Source organism: Anopheles moucheti, chromosome 3 (assembly GCF_943734755.1).
Source record: "Anopheles moucheti chromosome 3, idAnoMoucSN_F20_07, whole genome shotgun sequence".
NCBI lineage: Eukaryota > Metazoa > Arthropoda > Insecta > Diptera > Culicidae > Anopheles > Anopheles moucheti.
In genome coordinates, this window is record NC_069141.1 from 16,434,271 (window position 1) to 16,453,712 (window position 19,442).

Here is a 19,442-nt window from a genome sequence, read left to right on the forward strand (position 1 = left end):
AACGGTGCAATGTGTTAATGCGTCCCTTTGAGCACGGTACAGGCTTACCTTGGGATCAGATTTAGAGGTTCTGTTCTCTTGTTTTAAAGCTAGCTCACCCTATGCATCCACACCCCGAAATGATGGCGCGAAAAGTTGGAAGGCGTACACGCGAAAACGATTTCCGGCACAAATTCGGTGTAGCATGCAATAGAGTCTCCGAAAACTTTTCCCTACCAACTTCTCGGTGGCAAACCATTCGCGAAATGGTCCATCAAAAATGGTGCAACTGACGCCTCGTCTCGTCTGCTCGCACGGGCTTTGTATACCCGGTAGTTCGATGATGATGCAGCGCGTGAAACTGTTGTTGGAAGGAAGTAAATCCTCCCTTTCCACCGATAACTTTTCACAGCTTTTTTCAAATAAAATCACCCACACGAACCACACAGACACAATATGCACTGGTTTTCACTTTCGCTTCTCCGTTGGAGCCTCTTAACCACGCTGTAGTATGTAGGGTGTAACTTCAGCCGAAAGTTTGACGTGTGCTGGCGGGAAATGTTTGCAGCCCCAAACAGGATCACTGCCTTGCCACCACACTTGGAAAGCAAAAAGGGTTTTGCCCTTCACACCTCTGTTACCGAGGAACCAAAATTGCGATAAAAACATGGATAGATTTCCAATATTTGCTGCGAAGCTTAATATTCACCCACCAACACGCGAAATCGCGGTACGGATCAGCACGCGTGAGTATTGTTGGAGAGTGTGCACTTCGCGACGTATAAATAGCTACTGACGGATGCAGTAGGTCCTGCACCTTGGATATGTTCCCGCCCGGGACCGTGTCGCTGCCACGACTGGTCAGTCAATCAGCTGTAGTGGTTGTGTTGTAGTAGGATGCAACGCCACCCACCCAGCTGGAAGTTAGTGGCGCTGCAGACGAGCTACGCAGTACTCTGCCCCGCACGAAACGTTTGCCACCAAAGCATGCCACTGTATTGTTCGTGATCCCTTTGCTGGACTGCTCTTTTATTTCCTTTCGTACTGGGCACACGCACACCACGAATTCGGAACGAACACCTGGAGAAGTGTGTTCAACCTGGAATACGGTCATGCTCGGGGTGTTTGGAGTGAAGTTCGGTGTGGAATTTTAACTGAAAGATGCATAATTTATTAACACCGTTTGTCCCATTTTTGGCTCCTTTCCATGTTTTTGAACTCATCGTTTACCAACCGTTCCGGTTTAATGATCGTTCGTCTTGTTTCCTTTTTTTCACAATACTTACTTGTTGAGTTACACTGTAGTGCAGTAAGCAGATCGTGTTACGAAATGAAACAGCAAAAGTGGGCCAAATATTCTTCAGTGTCGTATTAGAGTAGTTGTCTTTCCAATTCGAAAGCACATGACAGTATGCATTCATTGAACTTGGAATCGTTTTAATGGTACGCGCGGTGGTTATCGATGATAGAGTGTAAGATGTACGTTACAAAAAAGTATGTCTATCAGGGACAATAAGCCACAGCAGCTCCTCAACTCAGGAACAAATAGTTTGGGTAAGAATGAAGGTAGGTTAAGCTTCGATCAGCAGTTGATCAATTGTGTATTGGGAAATTTGACACATCCAATACATGTCGGAAACTAGAATTAAAGCGATGAAGATAAAGTAAATAATATCTTCACATGGAATAGTTAAAATCCATTTTACTTAAATTTCTACTGTATTGAACGATTTAATGTGCTCTTGTTGTTTATTTGTGCTCTTCTAGCGTGTATATCGGTATTGTTCCTAAAACATGGATTACATTGTTTTAATTCAATCTGCGTGTTGATTTATGCTATTTTTTCTCATGTTCGCACTGCTCTATTGCTCACAACGATTTTTAAATTGAACGCTTGAAACTTTTGAAATTATTGAGAGGCTCTACAAACCTTGGTTGATATCGAAACCTTGGTTTGTAGAGCAGTTCTTGTTCGAAAGTCATTACCGGATCTTCGAATAAAATCATCCTTGTGTGAGTGCGTCTTGTAGCCGTAGGCAGCAACATTGTTCCCGGGAACAATTCTTTTCAATTCTCGCTTCAGAGTGATCGGACGTGTTGTGATTGGGTTCCTGATGGAAATATTTGAAATCGATAAGAAGTTTGTCTGCAGGTCGTTCGTAGATAGGTGACGCTGAGCTTCTCGATATGACTACACCAGTTGAAAGTACGGCAGAGAATGGAAAGAGCTTGCACGCTTATCCGAAGCAAAAAGCCTTCAATTTGGGCGACGTTGCGACGGAAAGCGCTAAAAGTCTCAGCGACGCCGAAAAGGCCAAATTGGAAGAGCAGAACAAGCGCATGGTGACGCCATTTCAAGCGCTGAAACTCGAACAAGAGTCCCGCAAACATTGGGATTTGTTCTACAAGCGAAACGAGGATCGGTTCTTCAAAGACCGGCACTGGACGACGCGTGAGTTTAGCGAGTTGCTGGCTGATGCGGCAGAAGAACCGGATGGTAATAGATCTTCTACGCCACGCGAGAACAGCACAGAGGAGGAAAATGTGGAAAACAGCAAAAACGACAGAACACTACTCGAAATCGGTTGTGGTGTGGGAAATTTAGTATTTCCGCTGATAGAGGATGGGCATCGCGATTATTTCATTTACGCGTGCGATCTATCACCACGTGCCGTTGAGTTGGTGCGGAAACATAACCTCTACGATGAGCGATATATCAAAGCGTTCGCTTGCGACATCACCACGGAGGAAGTGTTTGGCATGGTGGCCGAAGGTAGTCTGGATATTGTGACGTTGATATTCGTACTCTCCGCAATACATCCGGATAAGTTCCTTGCAACAGTGACCAACATATATCGACTGTTGAAACCGGGTGGTGTGGTGCTGTTCCGCGATTACGGACTGTACGATATGGCCCAGTTACGGTTCAAGCCGGGACACAAGATAGCGGAAAACTTCTACACGCGTCAGGATGGTACGCGAAGCTACTTTTTCGCGGAGAAGGAAGTGTCCGAATTGTTCCAGAAGGTCGGGTTTACGGTGCTGGTGAACAGCTATATCCATCGACGAACAATAAATCCGAAGGAGAACATCGATTTGCCAAGAATTTTCGTACAAGGCAAGTTCAGCAAACCGGACCGTGTTTGAAACCATCAGATGGCCATGGTGGAGACTCAGTCGTGCAGAAACGGGAAAGATTGGCAGCGACCTTTTCCCTTCAAGGTAAGCCTCCATGTACTAAATTATTGTAATGTAATTTTTGTATCAAATGATGATTGTTCTATCATACATCATAATGATCATAATGATTTCTTTTAAGAACGGCCAACTGATAGTGTAGTGATGGTTAACCGTTCGAAAAGATGCTAATAATATGCACAACACTAATTTATGTTATTCTTTTCAAATCTAATTTACAGCTGGATAGGGATGCGTGAACTCCATCCAATGCCTTCGTTATTAGTTTCCTTTTTTAACCCTGTCAACGCCATGCTCAAATCGTGTTAAAAACATCCATAAGACATATCACCCGAATTCGTGGCATGTGGCGCTGAACGTATTGAAAAGACTGCTGCTTTTGGTTACAAATCCGCACAACACTGTTTTCTCTTGAGGCTTTTAACAGGTGAGTAAATATAAGCAATAAACAATATTTGTTCAAATACCTCGTTGTGATGATAAAATGTATCAGATGTATTATGATAGATTACACACATAATTTAAAATACCAAAAGGATTCTGAAGCATATAACGTATGGCTTCTGGTTAAAATCTTTGTAGAGAACGCAAATTCTGATGTAAGGTATTTCGTTTATTTTCAGATTATCATCCTCCGAAGGTGCTATGCCTGCCCTAAACCCTATTTTGGTTGGTGGTGCAGTCGTCATTCTAGAATAACATAAGAACAACGATCATTAGAAGCAATGTGCGTTATCGGTCACCGTAAAAGAGAACGGTAAGTTTCATGCATGTTGTTGCTATGTTTTTAAAATATTTGAATCATTTATTCTTTGATGAGCCGCATAGTTCATATGATCAAACTGTGATATTTTACTACGTTGAAAATGGTCTTTCACCCCTAGCTGATTAAACTAATTTGAATGAAATATTATGATTTGTGTACATGTTTGTTGATAATAAATCATATTAAAAATTGATTTCGGATTCATTTTCTTTCGCAGAACCTCTCGGAAGCCTAGGACATACAGATGAGGTTCAATCAGCGGCTGTATGAAAAACGTATGTTTATCACGTTAAGTGACATCTTCGTTGGATTCTGCGATTTGGTTTTATGCTGATCTTCTAATGCGTGCGCTATCAGATGTCCGATATTGGTCACTGTAAAAGAGAACGGTAAGTTTCATGCGTGTTGCTAGTTTTTAAAATATTTGATTCATTTATTCTTTGATGAGCCGCATAGTTCATATGATCAAACTGTGATATTTTACTACGTTGAAAATGGTCTTTCACCCCTAGCTGATTAATTTGAATGAAATATTATGATTTGTGCACATGTTTGTTGATAATAAATCATACTAATAATTGATTGGGGATTTATTTTCTTTCACAGAACCTGTCGGACGCCTAGGACACACAGGTATGGGGTTCAATCAGCGGCTGTATAAGTATGATTCATTTGTCTTGCAGTTTTAGTGCGGTGGAATGTATTTCTTTGCGACTATTATTGAAATAAAATGGGTGAATCATATTTCATGAAATTCTGTAGATGCATTTTGTGTATATTTATATGAAAGAAATGTTAAAATATGTAATGTAACATTAAGGAAATGGATATCCAATCATAATAGTCGATGATTTAAGTGCTTAAACTCGATATTTACTTGCATGTGAGAAACTTCCGGAAGGAAGCTATTGTTCCGCCGGCCACTTGGAATGCGATTACACCCGTAATGCAGAGTACTAGATACGAAATGCTCAATGTAACGCCGAACAGTGCATTGGCGTTCAGCAGCGTCATACAGGATACAAACAGATGACTTGCCACTACGTAAACAATGTGATAGTAATTTTTCACATCGCAAGCATTGAAAAAGATGACGCTCCAGAACGTGTGCAGCAGGATCATGGCCAGTGACTGTGCCGCGCTAATGAGCATGAAGACATCCGAGCCCGCTTTCAAACCTACTGTGGCCGGACCAACCGAATCAGCTAGAATATTAACCAAGGAAAATGCTCCACTTATGATGCCAAAACCAAGCCCGGAAGCGTACGAGAGAATGTGTCGGTAGTCGGCGATTCGTACAATGTCCGTGACTTCCTGCAGGCCGTTCTCCGTCTTGCGCAGCACCTTGTACATAAGATATCGGAATCCTTCCTGTAAAAGAAGCCGAATGAAGCACGGATTAGGGAGAGATGACTCAATGGGATGTTTTTCCACAAACCTGAATGAACACGGAGCATATCAAACCGAAGGTAACCTTTGATGTGATGGGATGAAATGCTAACCACACCGTAGAAGACAGTAGCAACGACACAAGCCAGAAAAATGAGGCAGCTATTAGAATGATGATACGTATAGGATCGTGTGCTATCGTTAGTGCAAACATTGCCACCGGTGGCCCAAACGCTAGGAAGCTGCAGCCAAAAAATTCTACCACAGTCATATTTCTAATCCCACTATTTGTTTCTATTTGACCACGAAAATGCCAGCCAAACCGCTGCGTCGTATTACTGCGAAACAACACCCCCGAAATAGTGATTTTTTGGGTGGTAAACGCAAAAGAGGCTTCAGCACAAGGTAAACAAAAGAACCATGGAGCTACAGCTGTCAAATGCTTCCCAGTGCTGTCAAGCAGGTTCCGTTTTTTCGCAGAAATGTCAAAACACAACACAAAAGAATGGGTTGACGTATTTTGAAAAAAGTGTTCTTGTAAAACGCAATAAACTTTTGCTGCATTGGTAAACACCTGGTGTTAGCTTGCCTTCCGGACAGGAAATATTGACTTTGGTCGTTTGCAGGGTTTCGGACGTGGTCGCCGTTCGGCTGCGCGGTCACGATGAAGGCGAACGAGGTGTGGAACGCCGTTATGCAGGGTGACACGGAGAAGCTGCGCCATCTAACCCATGCCAAAGCACCGAGACCAGATTTTGGCAAGCGTTTCGATAACCATCACTGGAACATACTGCACCATGCCGTCGTCAGTCGCAACCTGGACTGTGTGAAGCTGGTGGTGGATCACTTCCTTCCCGAAACGAACGTGCGCTGCTACGAAGGTCTCACACCACTGGCACGCGCCTGTGAGCAGTCCGTGTCGGGCGAGATTGTGAGCTACCTGTTGCGTCTGGACCGAAGTGTGGTAAACATGGGGGACACGGAAAGTATCACTCCGCTGCACTACGCCGTATCAAACGATCGATTGGATCTGGTCGAGCTGCTCATTGCACACGGTGCCGATGTTAACATGATTGATTACGCGGAAGAAACGGCACTCCATACAGCCGCGTTCGATACGGGCAATATCGAAATTTTAATCTATCTCCTGTTCATCGCCAAAGCCAAGTGGCAATTTCTTCCCGAGTCGGACGATTTCAATGGAATCGAAATATTTTGTGCCAGGGGACCGTGTTCGGCCCGCAACAAGGTGGCTTGTTTTAAAATTCTCTACAACTACGAACATCCGGACCATATGTATCGCCAACGGTACTATGTGAACGACATCCTGAAGTCGGCACTATTAAGCTATCGCTCCCAGTCCTCTCTGATCCCGTACTTCATCGAAACGGAACTGAAATGGGAAAAGCAGGCCCGTGTTCGCACTTTGTACGAAAGACTGATTCCCGACTATGAGCTGTTGGCAATGTTAGTGCTGTGCGAATGTGGCCCCATAACGAACGTACGAGAGGATCTGGAATTTACCTGGCCGCTGCTGTGCTGTGTCACCTTGCTGACCGCCGATTTGGTGCGGTTGTTAACATTTTTCATACAAGGCGATGCGAACCGTTCGGCCGAAGCGGTATCGGAATTGTTGGTCGATTTAGTAGATTTTACCAAAACCTCGCTTAAAGTCATGAAACAAACGTGGCAAAACATAATGCCCACTGTTTTGCAGGAAATTCATGGTTTGGAAAATGTGAAAATTAATTCCGTGCTGTACAATCAGTACCAAAAGGCTGTCGATAGCCTGGCGCTGATGTATGGTACCGACCTGGATGCACTCGTTAAACACCTACTCACCGAAATTGTGCCCACGAAGGTGGACATACTTTTTCCTTGTCTGAAGTACTGCTCTTACGGTTTTCTGGCCCGTAGGATTAGCGATACGATCGCCAAGAGACCGCTCTACCAGTGGCTGTTGCATCGGTTTGGTACATGGAAAGTGATAAAAAGTATTATAGGTAAGCCCCAGTTTGAGCTGTTCACGCTGAAGCGGTTGGCCCGCGATACCGTGCGTGAAACGGTGTGGCGCTACATGAACAGACTAGCGCCCGATAAGGTTTACATTCTCAACAAACGGCTCCAGTCACTAGATTTACCGCATGAAATGAAACTTTATCTCATCTATAGCGACAATTCCTCGATGATGTACTTCGTGTAGGATGGCATTAATTGGAACGCGAGCATTTTGAATAATTATCACTGCATGTAATTCACGGTACCGTGTATATGTGTGTTTGTTGGCTGTGTTGTATGTGTTAACGCCTAATGGATAGGCAACAGGCATTACAGAATAAGATGGGCAACAGAAGGCCGCTATAGGCCCGATCCGATCAGTTTCGGATCAGTAAAATTGTACTCCACCGCGCATATTATCCACCGAGTTAAGATGTTTTTAATGACTCGAATACAGCTTTTTTAACGTGCTTTTTTGTTACATGGCTTCATTTTTACAAGCAACAAACCAAGGTCAAACAAATGGTCAATATGATGCTTAAAACCGCGAGGCTAATTGAAATGATAAATGTTTACGAATAAATAAATATTTGCAACTGTTAAAAAGGCAACAATTTGTTTTTGGAAGTTTTTCGCATTACAATTAAGATGACAAGTCCTTGGAGATATAAGCTTAGATATTTAAACTGTGGTGTAATCGTTTCGTAGAAAGCTCAAGGTTGTAAAATAATATATAATATTAAAAATAAGTCAGATTGATCTAGATAAGTAGATTAAGCTTGATCATCGTTCAACTGATAGAGCTCATGATTGTAGCGGCTTCTTTATCGTTCCTTCGCACGTCCTGGACTGAACATTCCAAGCACCGAAAAGCCGCGTGGACGTACGCTAGTGAGATTGAAATCATTCCCGCCAACAAATTGGTGGTGATCGCACACTTCGCTGGTGATCGCTGCCGCCTCCATGCAATATACGATTAGATCATTATACGCAAACGTTTCAAATCATTCTCAAACGTTGTTGCCTAGCAACGCGTTGCTATGTTCAAATGTCAAACACAAACAAAAGCGGTACACTAAACGAGTAACGAATCCTTTCACCAACCGGGACGAGAAAACGTAAACAACGCTTCAGTGTCTTTTTCAGTAGCAATAATGAACGAATCTGCGGGCACAAAATCGCCGAAAAAACGTCGCCCTAGGCATCGGTATCGTCGGCGATCGTCCGGTAAGCCCACCACTTCCAAAACACTACCAAAGGTGCAGTCGCCAACACCGGTGGAAATTTCCTATGGACCGGAACGAGAACAGAAGGTTCGAAAATCGAAACTGGACCCTACATTTGTTCAGGAAGAGCGTGAGGTAATAGCGTCCCTGGAGCGTTTAAACATTGCGACTGGCGCCAGTGGTGAAAGTTCGAAGTCTCCGCTGCATGAGATCGATAGAGCGATACTATTTTTCACTGATGCACTACCGGATGAAGTGTTCTTCGATGCGGAAGATACCGAGCTGGGTGGTGTGCTACCGACGGAAGCTATTGCGGAAGATGCGAACAAAAAAACACCTTCAAACCGGTCATCGTCTTCTAATGAGGCGGATACTCCTACCCATCTGGCATCGTCATACTTTCACACCGAAGAAGGGACAGCTGTGGTCATTCCTTGGAAGACGCAAAGATACATGTTTTGCGATGAGGATCTTCTGTATTATCAACCAGCGTGTACATTACCCGAATCACGTGCAGCGCTCGATGAGATTTGTGTTATCGATCCAAAGGATTCGACAGAAGCTGAAGAAGATGGCAAAGGACCTCTTCTACCCTTGGTAGATAAACCGAGCGTCAGTTTGGCCAACAAGAACCGATTGATGAACCGTCTGCTGGAGGAGGAACAGGAGGAATGGTTCGATGCTAGCGGTGAATTGGTCGATTTCCGATGCTACCTCGAAAGCAAAACGCGTGTGCGTGGTTTTTGTAGTAAAACGTTTGTTCCATTCTTTGTAGAACCAATACCGCTCGCCAAAACGCTGGATCGCTTACCGATGGAGCGTACGGTGAAGATACTGATCGGAAGGGTCCGTTACGATGCCCATCCGTCGTTTGAGGACGTGGTGCGGTTGCGTTTACGACTGGAGGAACTCTACAAGCAGTATTACCGCGTACGGAAGCTGAATCGCAAAGAGGCATTACAGACGAAGCTGAACGAACTTCGGTCGGAGATGCAAGAACAGGACGAACCGATCGATTCATTCGGGACCAAAATGGCACGCCGAGAGTATAGAAATCTCGTCTATCAAGAGATACGGACGGAGCGTCTGCTAGCAAAACAAATACTGGAACTTTGGGAGGAGATAAAAGAAAAGCACCACGGTGAGCGTGGATTAAAGATGACGGTTAACAGCCAGGACACGGACGAGGAGCGTGATGGTAGTGAATGGCAGGAACGGTACGAGCTCGAGCTGAGAGAAACACTCGAAGAGGAGCTGGAGCTATACCTTCGCGACAAGCAGGAGTATAAAGCGTATCTGCGAGATCTTGCACTCGAACAACAACCGGAGACGCCGGATCCAACACCATCGATGCAGAAGCCGAAAAAACCGGACACTGCGCGAATAAAAAAAGAGTTCCGGACACTGTTCGATGAAACCTTCCGTGGTGCTGGTGAACCGGCGGTGCACATTGTTTTGCGGCGCGATCCGGACGGTGTCACAGCGGACCAATGTGGACACCAGTCGGGACGGGATTTGTTGTTTAAAACGAAACTGTTCATTGACGGGAACCATGTAGCATCGACGAAGGCGCGTCATTTTCAGCAAGATGATCGTACTATGATTGACTTCAATACCTCCTTTTCCATCAAGCTGACGTCGAAGATTCCCGAAACGATTGCGCTACACGTGTACGAGAAGAACCGGATGATGATGAAGTGTTTGCGGGCAGAGATTTTCCTCCCACTGCCCGGCGCGGAGGAGCTGTACGAGGAGGTGGAATCTGTGGACTATCAGTTCTCGTCCGGTAAACCGTATCAGGCGCAAAGCTATACGAATGGTACGGTAGAGCTAAGGACCGGTTGGTTGGAACCGTCCGATGGCATCTTTCCAAGCCCCAGTCAACGTCGCACACTGCCGAAACGTGTCGTTGTGCCTAAGGAATTGTTGCGCCGCTGGATCGATGATCGTGCACTAGAAACCGAAGATGAGCCCGATGTCGACAGGGATGCAGCACTGCTGCGAGTATTGCGTGATGACGGAGCAGTGATCGCACCGGATGGCAATCGACGGCAATCGAACGATTCTATCGCACCGGAAACGGATGAATCTGAGTTCAATTTCAATGAGGATAAGCTTGCGTTCTGTTCCGCCGAGACGATCGAACAGAACGAACGGTTTATTCTGCTGAGCAAACGGTTCCAGCGAAGTCTTAAGTATCGGGACACGAAATTTATTCCACAAACTGAGCGTGAACTTGCGATCGCTGCATCTTCCAAGGAGGACGAGGAACAGATGAAAATCATTGACGAAACGCTCGGTACGGACCCGATCGATCTGCAGAGGCACCGTGGCAAGCGATATCTGCAGAAGGTGTACGACATCATCAGCAATCACTGTCGGGTGTTGAACCAGGACAAGGTGAACAATGCAAACCTGTTGGTCGGTGGCGATCAGGTGCCGTCATTTGGATCGCTCAGTTTGGCTTTCCTGGAGATATTTGGCCCACGGCGTCCACTCAAACCGTCGCGTCGATCGCCCAACAGCCGTGCATCGGTACGGGTGAGTGATGTGACACGGTTCAAGATTATTGTCACCATCGTTCGTGCGTTTGGGATACCGATGCGGATGGAGGACTATCAGGGTGGATCGGTTGGTCGGCGGAATAGTAACATGTCGTCGTCGAATGGACGATTTTGTAAGTTACCTTCACCAGCAGTGATGTTCAGCTGTAAGTATATTAATTGTTTCCCTTCCGGTAGCGTTTCGTACATCCAACGTCAGACCGTACATAGCGGTATCGTTGAAGGATCGTATTTTCCGCACTTCGACAGCCGACGGAACGGCTCCAACGTGGAATGAGCAGCTTGAGGTACCGCTGGATTGCAGTACCGATCAGATACGGAAGCACCTGCACATCGATCTCTACGACGAGTACATGGAAGATCTGCTGGAAGATGATCGAACCCGGCCGACTGAGGTGTACCAACGTATTTCTAGTCGATGGCTTGGTCAGCTGCGAATCCCAATCAGTACCATCTATCTCAACCAAAGGGTAATCCCAAGCCACGGTATTAATACACCGATTAGTTCACTAACGTTTAGTTTTGCTTTCAGTTGGAAGGAACGTTTGAGATAAAAACGCCACCAATTCTATTCGGTTACGATCGTCAGATGCAAGATCACCAAGCTGGGGAAATTGTGGACAGCTACGGTAACCCAATAGGGCTTATTGGTAGCGGAACAGGGAGTAGTTTGCCGGACATGCGTGAACTAACGCACGTGACGCTATTCATCAGTCTGGAACCATTGATCGAGCGGCCGACGCTCGACACGGGCAGTTTGGAGTGTGTAGAGATGGAACGCATTAAGTCCCGCATCTACCTCTGGTATGAGGAGTACCGGCATGAGTTTCCATCGCGTGCAGTTGTCCCACCGATGGTAACATTACTGGGAGGTAAACGAATCTGTGCGACGCGTCTACTGGGCCCATTGCCAATACCGTTTCCAATTGATGAGCTGACAGAAACCATGATCCGCAGATACGTTTCACTTATTCCTATCCACTACAGTGTGGATCCATGTTCGCAGTTGAACGGGATATGGCTCACCAACAAGGTAGGTGTCTGCAAGTCGCTGGTTAACAGATATAACTATCTTTCGTTTGTCAATATATGATCCTTTTGGTTTCGCGATAGGAAATTCTTACGATGATGTGTGGCTCGCCGAAGGATCTCGGAGCACTGCTGGCTTGTTTCTACCTTCAGCTAGGCTACGAGGTTTGGCTCATCTTTGGAAATAGCGTCCTGATGGGCGATACAACGTTCGTGCTGCTACTGGAGGGAGGAGAATTCTTTATTGTCGATCCCTGCAGCGGCAAGAAGTACAGCTCCACCGACACTTACTGTCCGCTGAATCGAATCTACCTGATCGTGGGACAGGCTAACATTTGGGGCAACATTCAGAAGGAGAATCGGGTGTTTCTCACGCAGCTTGATGTGCGCCGGTCCGGGTACTGGCGTGCGTTGTTTAATCGTTTCCACGAACCACCCGCAGGATGTGTGCAGGAGGTATCGTTTCCCTTCAGGGAGGCACTGCCGGCGAAAGAGTTGCAGCGTGCCATTGAACGGAAACTTATGCGGAAGATCGCATCATGGCGTACGCACCGCAAAACGATTTGGAATCGGTAAGGAACAAAAATGATGGAAAAAATACGGAGAAAAGAGGGATCCAATTTTACTATGTCTTTCAGTTTCATCAGCGATCATCTTCGCAGTACGCTGATAAGCCTGGAACGGGATACTTGCTTGGAAACGAACACGGAACGGCATGGTGAGACGTTTAGTCAAATGTTCGTATCGTACAAGGTGAATGGGTTTCCTATCAATTTACCGTATAATAATCTGTCCACAATTGTGGCCCATGTGAAAGGTACTGGCATACATCTGAACTCAGAAGCTGCGGTGGAGTTTGGACTTGGCGTTTACATCAAAGACTATCCGTGCAATGTTTATTCTGTTTGGATATTTCTTATGTCTCTAGTGCCGAGGGCTTAAGAATTTCTGTTACTAATTTTATACTTACATACTTTGTGAATTATCTGTCTTTACAGAAACATCTATAAAAGTTTATAGTTGATCACTTTCGTCTGAAAAAAGACGTTTGTCACACAAGCTCCTACTAAGTCCTACTTACGAAGCGAAGTTGAAACATCGAATGTGCTACTAACACAATCGTTTTCGTGCATCCCAATAGATGTCGCTATTGTGCTCTTTTGAACCGTCTTAAAAAGCTAAGGGCTAGTATTTTCAAGTTTTCATATAAATTTTCCTCAGAAATAGACTGTCACAGTTGACCAACCATCCCACCCACCCATCCATACCTTCCCAATTTTTACACACACACACACACACGAACGAATGGAAAATAAAAACACACGTGCCATTTTATTTTGGGAATGATGAATTGTCTATTTTTCTCGTTTATACAATGATTTCGGGGTTTTGTTTTAGTTTTCCTGTTCTTCGTTGCGAGTTCTAAAACAAACGTACCGTGTCTTTCGTTTGTGGACATTAGGTGAATCCCTTCCGTTTGCTGATGTTCGTTTCAATCTATGATTGAACTTTTGCCGCGTAGCATTCAACCAGTGATTTATGCCAGTAAAACGGTACCTTCATAACCGTGTGAGTAGGTAACCTCAGCACGACCCGCGGTCCATTTTGGAGTGGCCAAACGTCTATCGTTTAATGAGCACGCGAAGCCGAAGTAGTACATGATTTCGAAAAGAAACGATCGTAGTGTAAAATAGTGTAAAATAACGATCGTTCGCTGTTGCACAGAATGGTGACGAATCAGGAAAGAAAACTGTTGCCCCGTGCTTTGGAGTGTGATCAATCGTTTAAAACTTAGTGCGAATGAAAACGGTTGAGTAGGAAAAGAATGGGTAAAGAGTATGTTCGTAGTGCTTCCCACCAGGTTAGAACCAACCAATATAACCTTTCCTGTTCTTTTGTTCCATGTTTGATAGCAATTGATCGCGCATACACAGTTCGCCCACGTGTATGTCACACGCTCTCGCATCACATGCTTACGCTATATCAAGAGTTTCTTATATTAGCTTGCGCTTGCGGTTAGCTGTGAAACTAGCTTTGAGTTTTTGGTTTGCTGAAAATGGTTGTGCTTAATTTTGGTTTTACTTTCGATACAATCGATTTCCTTTGCCCATGCCTCTGTGTTGAGCCGACGGATCGAAACAAACAATGCGGAATAGAATGTTCTTTTCGGGGGTTTTTCGATTGTTTTTTTTCCTCTTGCTTTAGTTATGTGTTTGTCGCTAGTTTTTCTTGTGTGCGTGTGTGTGTCTCCGGTGCTAGAATTTATAGGGAACTATATTGTCTATACATTAGGCACTTCACCCTATATAAATTTGATTGAAAACCCATTTTTTTCGTCTTCTTCTCGTTTCTTTCACGCGATCGCTCACTTTTTGGGCGATCCCGGTTATGCTCTACCTGCGTTGTGTTTACTTTTGCTTTCACTCGCATATTTTTACGTTTTGTTGGTGCCAATCTTATGTCCTGTATCTTGATTCGGTAGTGTGCGCTCGACTCACTACTAACACTCACATATCACGGTTCTCTTGACTGCCGCGTTTGTCTAAACTGTCTATCGACATGGCTTTTTTTTTTGTTTTTTTTGTTTGGAGCCTTCCTTCCGCAATTAATTCTTTCCCAAGTGTGTACTAACTGTGTGACAAATGGTGTATACCCAGCGTTGGTGTCCGGAGTTTGCAACGTGATTACTGTATCTCTTTTCGGATCTGCAGTGTCCGAAAACAACACCCATTCCCTCAGTGATTTGATTTTGTTAATGTGTTTCGTTTGTTTTGTTTTCCAACATGTTCAAATTGCTTATGAGAGTTTGTTCGTTTATTTGTTTGTTTGTTTTGTTTACTGCGGTACACAATGAATTTCCACCGAATATACAGCGGCACAAGGATACACTATGATGCCACCGACACCATGATTATGTTCGTTTATATATGGTTGGCGTCAAACGGTTAACAACGGGGGTCTGTTTTCATGTCCTTCTCTGTGTTTTTGTTTTCTTGAGTTCCCCAATTTTATGCATTTGGTTATAATAAATAATTTATAAACAATAGACAAATTATCTTCAAAGAACTTTCGCATGTATTGGTTACGAATACATGTGTTTCAAAAAAGTAAAAACAAGCAACATGGTGAATTTTGTATTCGATTTTTCTAAAAAAGAATAATAAATAAATTACATTCTGTGTAATTCCAATTGCGGCACTCCATATTACGGTGAGTGCGTACCGTACCGCTGTACAAAATTTAAACATTTGTTGTTTAATTTCATCTTCTTTGTTGACCCATCTGTTCCTTCATATTTCTGCTTTGCTATATACAACACCAATGTTGTAGGAATGAGATTTTCTGTTATATGCCTGTTAATTGTTTATAGTTTCGCTTAAATCTTTAATGCTCTCTGTCGTTTAACAAATCTATCTACAGTATGGCTTTGAGTGTGTCTGTTTTTCTTTCTTTCTTTCTTTTTTTGTTTCTTCTTTTGTGTGTTTTAGTTGATTTTCTTTCCTCTATCCTTTCTAGGATGTTTTCCAAACAAAGACTAGCTTTTTATCGTTTGTTGCCTTTCGTTAAATGGCTATGGATTTGTTTTTTTTAAATATTCCTATGATTAGTTCAATGGCAACTTCGATTGCAATCGTTCTGAGTGTTTTCTGTTTGTCTGTTTATGTATGTCTTTCCAATTATACTTTCACTTACTACCTTATACACCGTTTACACCGTAATGCATTTAAGTATCGTTTTTTTTTTCATTTTTGTTTGTAAAGTTTTTTGTTGCTTTCCCTTTTCTTGTTGTTGTTTGTTGCTGTTTTGCTTCTTCTTCAGTAATACTTTTCAATCACATTTTTACTTTGTCACCAAAACGAAACATGCATTCGTTTACCCTGTAAAAATAGTTCCTATGGCCGATTCGGATTGGATTGCAATGGCATTTAAAAGGAAATTGTGAAAACTCATCTATTAACAACCGAGCGTTACCACAGCTACTATCGTATTGATATCATTTGGAGGGGGGGTTTTCCGTGTGGTTTTTCGTTTTATCACTCCTTACGCTTACGTTGTGTCTTTTAAATTTTGTCTTGTTTTTCTTTTGCTTTTATTCAAGGAAAACAACGAAATGATAAACAAAACCGTCAACGTTTGAACGTTTTATTCTACGCTTTAAAAAGAAACGATCGTACATTCACAAATGTTAAACTTCTATCGCACACAGGACACATTTGTCTCGCCGTTTGTTTTCGTTTCTCCGAAAAATGCACTATTTGTATTCGTGTTACTAAAAAATCTACTAATGATGTTCACTAGTTGACTTAAACCTTTTTTTCTCGACTAAATTACTTGCGCTCGGTAGCATTCCCCGTTCTATTCTTTTCAAATTGGGTGTTTTTGCATCATTTTTTTTGTTGTTGGTTTTGTTTCTACGATTTTATGATAACAAACCATTCACTACCTTTTCAAAATGCTTCACGCTTCAAAGCCGCCATCATTGGGTAGTGCCCGGCACGCTACACTTTCGCAACTTTTTGTTTAGTACTAAACGCTGACGCGTGCGTTGGAGTTCGCTACGTTAGCAAAATTCTTTGGCAGTATTTCATTAGTTTCTCACACATCGGGCCACCCACCGCTTTCATTTCCGTCTATTAACCGTCAACCTCCTCATAATCGCATACTTATCTCGATGAACCGGACACCGGATGACTCCAAAATTGGGGTTTTGTTTTCTTCAAATTGTTGCTGTGTTTTAGTGGATGTGTGCACTCGCGTCTTATCGTTCGCCGTTTATTATACTCGCAAAACTATCTAAAAACTAAACTATGTACATGTCAAACGCCGTGGCCAACGCGTAAATTCGCGAGCCATTCATACGCGAAGCGTAATGAAAACATGACCGTGTTACGCGCTAAATTTTTGTCTAGTGACCTAAATATAATTCGGGTGATAACAAATAACGATTTTTTTTTGTTCTAAAAGACTAAACAGTCCAAATGATGCCTTAATGCGTTCGTATGGTGCTTGATGTCAATAAATGCGTATGGAAATAATTTGTAGATAAATCTCCAAAGAAATTGTGGTACGCAAACAAGCCGTAAATTACACTAATTTAAATGGTTACAAAAATGTAAATGCTACTCTGTAGCTGCAAAGAGTGCGTGCACTATTCACTTGTGCGTTGGTACTAATAGCTGCTTTTACCCAAGTAACAGTTTGGCCATTGAAGCTTACTGGTCCTTAGTGTTAGTGTCGACGTGATTGAACAAGGTGGAAACGAAAGGAGAAGTGCTCTGTTTGTATTGTAATATTTTGCACCGAAATCTACGTATATACTAGAACATCTAGAACACCCGATTTCCTGAGAATAGTAACGGAATGAAAACGGAGAAACCACAACAACAACAACAAAAAACATCTAATTAACGCAGTGTAAATAAAACGTCCTTTCTTTACTATCATAAAAGCAAGAGAAAGAGCCAGAAAAAGAGCAGCAGACTGAGAAGGGAAAGTAATAATGGTTAAGTAGACAAGCTAAGTATGTGCCGCTCGCTAATTGGGCGTAGGTGTGTGGCGATTGATAGTTTTGTTACTATGCGTGTTTATTATGCTTGATTCAAGTGTTCACTGTGGGAGCTACACAACAGTGCTACTTATAACAGTGCCGCCGTTTGATACGCGCACATCGGGTGTCGCCATTATTGTTCTGTCCGATGTATCCTTGTGAGTAGTAGTAGTAGTAGTAGTAGTTTTTCGATGCGCGTCTGGATGTGTGTGTGTGTTTCATCTGTGTGGATTATTGTCGATTATAAGTGGTTTTTTTCTTCCTCTTTTCTATTTAAGTATATCCAGCAAACATATAAACACTAAACGAATACCAACAAAATATTCACGAAACCAAACACTAAACACTATATTCTACTGTGTACACTAAAGCGAGGAGTATACTATTGCTTGTCAACTGGAGTTTCTAGAGTTCTGGAGGTTTGTCTATCATTTCTTTTTTTTCCATACGAATCTTTCGTTTCTGGAGATACCATCACGAAGAACAGGGCTGCCCCTGTATATTGCATACCGGACTGTGGGTGCCTCACGGTTCTCTTATTGTCCTCAAGGATCCTCAGAAATTGTGCGTCATCGAAACAAAATTAAATAATGCTATTTAACATATCTCACGTCTCTATCTATTGCAAAAGTGTCGAGTGTATTCGAGCCGTACTATGTGAATCCTACGTTCTTACTGTGAAAAGGAAAAAAAAACCCGAACGACGACCGGTACGGTTTGCAGCTACTAACAGCAACTAGTGTATTATTTATTGGACGGCAGATTATGGAGAGAGAAAGATAGAGAGAGATAGAGAAAGAGAGAGAACGAGTGAATAATAAAATAAATGGTAAGTGTCGTAAATGAATGTAGTAACTTAGGATGAAATGTCACGAACCTATCGTTACACCAATGAGCCTACAAGTAGTATATGTTGGTAGTACATGAGTTACAGAAGAAAAAAAAAACATAAAATCTCTCACAGCAGAAACTACACCATTCGTCGGTCGGTTCGTTTTCTTTTATCCTTCGATTAGCAAAATGTTTTCCCTTCGTATCTACTACGGCGACTTCTATTGGGTTTGCGCTCTACGATTATTTTTTTTTTGCACTTGCTCCACCTAAAGGAGGACAGCAAAAATGAAACGGGCTTTGCAGAAAAGATGTCGGTACAAAAATATATATTTTTATGTATATTTATCATTCATTCGTTTCGCACGCGCTGCTCGCTACTACGGTTATTATGGATGAAAAAAAGGACGGACGCTAGAGTATGTTTGTTTTTGGTTTCTGTTTTTAAATGGGAACAAACTCCGGATTCGAACTCGATCGCGCTGATAAAGGGTATGATCTAAACTCAGTATCTTGTCCGAAGTTTTTGGGTAATAGTGTGATAGAGAGAGAGAGAGAGAAAGATAGAGAGAAAGAGAGATAAAGAGAGTGTGAAAAGGGAAAAGGCGGAAAGCGAAGTATGAAAATAAAAGCATGTACTAAAAAACCCGTACGCACACTACCACCACAACCACTTAGTTGGAAACGAATGTCAAAAACAATCTATTACCGGTTTTTGTATGGCCATTAAACGTACTAGAAACAATGCATCAGATTTGGGACTAGTTTTTGTGTTTTGTTTACGATGTTCTCGATGTGTTTTGTGTTAGTAGATGATAGTTTGGATGTTGCAAAGAATGTCTGTCAGCATACGTATCTACTGGAAGTATACTCCGCAATACAACTCTTTACCATTGCTATCAGAGTCGTTCGGT

General features: G+C 43.0%; 4 protein-coding genes and 2 non-coding genes across 7 annotated transcripts; 5 read left to right on the forward strand and 1 right to left on the reverse strand.

Moving 5' to 3' along the window:
• The first annotated feature begins 2,039 nt into the window (after positions 1–2,039).
• On the forward strand, positions 2,040–4,689 carry LOC128300968 (tRNA N(3)-methylcytidine methyltransferase METTL6). The gene is made up of 5 exons (XM_053037238.1): positions 2,040–3,201; positions 3,399–3,604; positions 3,801–3,934; positions 4,161–4,332; positions 4,550–4,689. The coding sequence occupies exon 1, from the start codon at positions 2,167–2,169 to the stop codon at positions 3,124–3,126; it is 960 nt and encodes a 319-aa protein (XP_052893198.1). The 5' UTR covers positions 2,040–2,166; the 3' UTR covers positions 3,127–3,201; positions 3,399–3,604; positions 3,801–3,934; positions 4,161–4,332; positions 4,550–4,689.
• LOC128306112 (small nucleolar RNA snR60/Z15/Z230/Z193/J17) lies at positions 3,979–4,073 on the forward strand. Its single transcript, XR_008287540.1, has one exon. It is a non-coding gene; the product is annotated as a small nucleolar RNA snR60/Z15/Z230/Z193/J17 (small nucleolar RNA).
• Positions 4,376–4,467, forward strand: LOC128306114 (small nucleolar RNA snR60/Z15/Z230/Z193/J17). Its single transcript, XR_008287541.1, has one exon. It is a non-coding gene; the product is annotated as a small nucleolar RNA snR60/Z15/Z230/Z193/J17 (small nucleolar RNA).
• An 86-nt stretch (positions 4,690–4,775) lies between the features above and the next one.
• On the reverse strand, positions 4,776–5,706 carry LOC128300969 (gamma-secretase subunit Aph-1). Of its 2 annotated transcripts, none has more exons than XM_053037240.1 (2): positions 5,418–5,706; positions 4,776–5,314 (listed from the first exon to the last, which is right to left on the reverse strand). In XM_053037240.1, the coding sequence occupies exons 1-2, from the start codon at positions 5,601–5,603 to the stop codon at positions 4,817–4,819; spliced, it is 684 nt and encodes a 227-aa protein (XP_052893200.1). In that variant the 5' UTR covers positions 5,604–5,706; the 3' UTR covers positions 4,776–4,816. The 2 variants fall into 2 exon arrangements, with proteins under 2 accessions (XP_052893200.1, XP_052893199.1); XM_053037239.1 differs by having other exon boundaries at positions 5,382–5,706.
• A 125-nt stretch (positions 5,707–5,831) lies between these two features.
• Positions 5,832–7,800, forward strand: LOC128302566 (uncharacterized). The gene is made up of 2 exons (XM_053039417.1): positions 5,832–5,898; positions 5,959–7,800. Exon 2 carries the CDS (start codon positions 5,997–5,999, stop codon positions 7,533–7,535), a length of 1,539 nt encoding a protein of 512 aa, XP_052895377.1. The 5' UTR covers positions 5,832–5,898; positions 5,959–5,996; the 3' UTR covers positions 7,536–7,800.
• A 684-nt stretch (positions 7,801–8,484) lies between these two features.
• Positions 8,485–13,091, forward strand: LOC128304780 (coiled-coil and C2 domain-containing protein 2A). The gene is made up of 5 exons (XM_053042011.1): positions 8,485–11,233; positions 11,298–11,590; positions 11,653–12,153; positions 12,234–12,721; positions 12,788–13,091. The coding sequence occupies exons 1-5, from the start codon at positions 8,485–8,487 to the stop codon at positions 13,089–13,091; spliced, it is 4,335 nt and encodes a 1,444-aa protein (XP_052897971.1).
• Positions 13,092–19,442: the final 6,351 nt, after the last annotated feature.

What these genes read in the sequence shown, in the direction of transcription:
- LOC128300968 (XM_053037238.1), top strand. Translation starts at nt 2,167, where the DNA reads ATGACTACACCAGTTGAAAGTACGGCAGAGAATGGAAAGAGCTTGCAC.
- LOC128300969 (XM_053037239.1), bottom strand. Translation starts at nt 5,603, where the DNA reads ATGACTGTGGTAGAATTTTTTGGCTGCAGCTTCCTAGCGTTTGGGCCA. An exon ending in TATGCTCCGTGTTCATTCAG is followed by an intron (nt 5,315 to 5,381) that starts GTTTGTGGAAAA and finishes CTTCTTTTACAG; the next exon opens with GAAGGATTCCGATATCTTAT.
- LOC128302566 (XM_053039417.1), top strand. Translation starts at nt 5,997, where the DNA reads ATGAAGGCGAACGAGGTGTGGAACGCCGTTATGCAGGGTGACACGGAG.
- LOC128304780 (XM_053042011.1), top strand. Translation starts at nt 8,485, where the DNA reads ATGAACGAATCTGCGGGCACAAAATCGCCGAAAAAACGTCGCCCTAGG. An exon ending in GTCGTCGAATGGACGATTTT is followed by an intron (nt 11,234 to 11,297) that starts GTAAGTTACCTT and finishes CCCTTCCGGTAG; the next exon opens with CGTTTCGTACATCCAACGTC. An exon ending in GGATATGGCTCACCAACAAG is followed by an intron (nt 12,154 to 12,233) that starts GTAGGTGTCTGC and finishes GTTTCGCGATAG; the next exon opens with GAAATTCTTACGATGATGTG.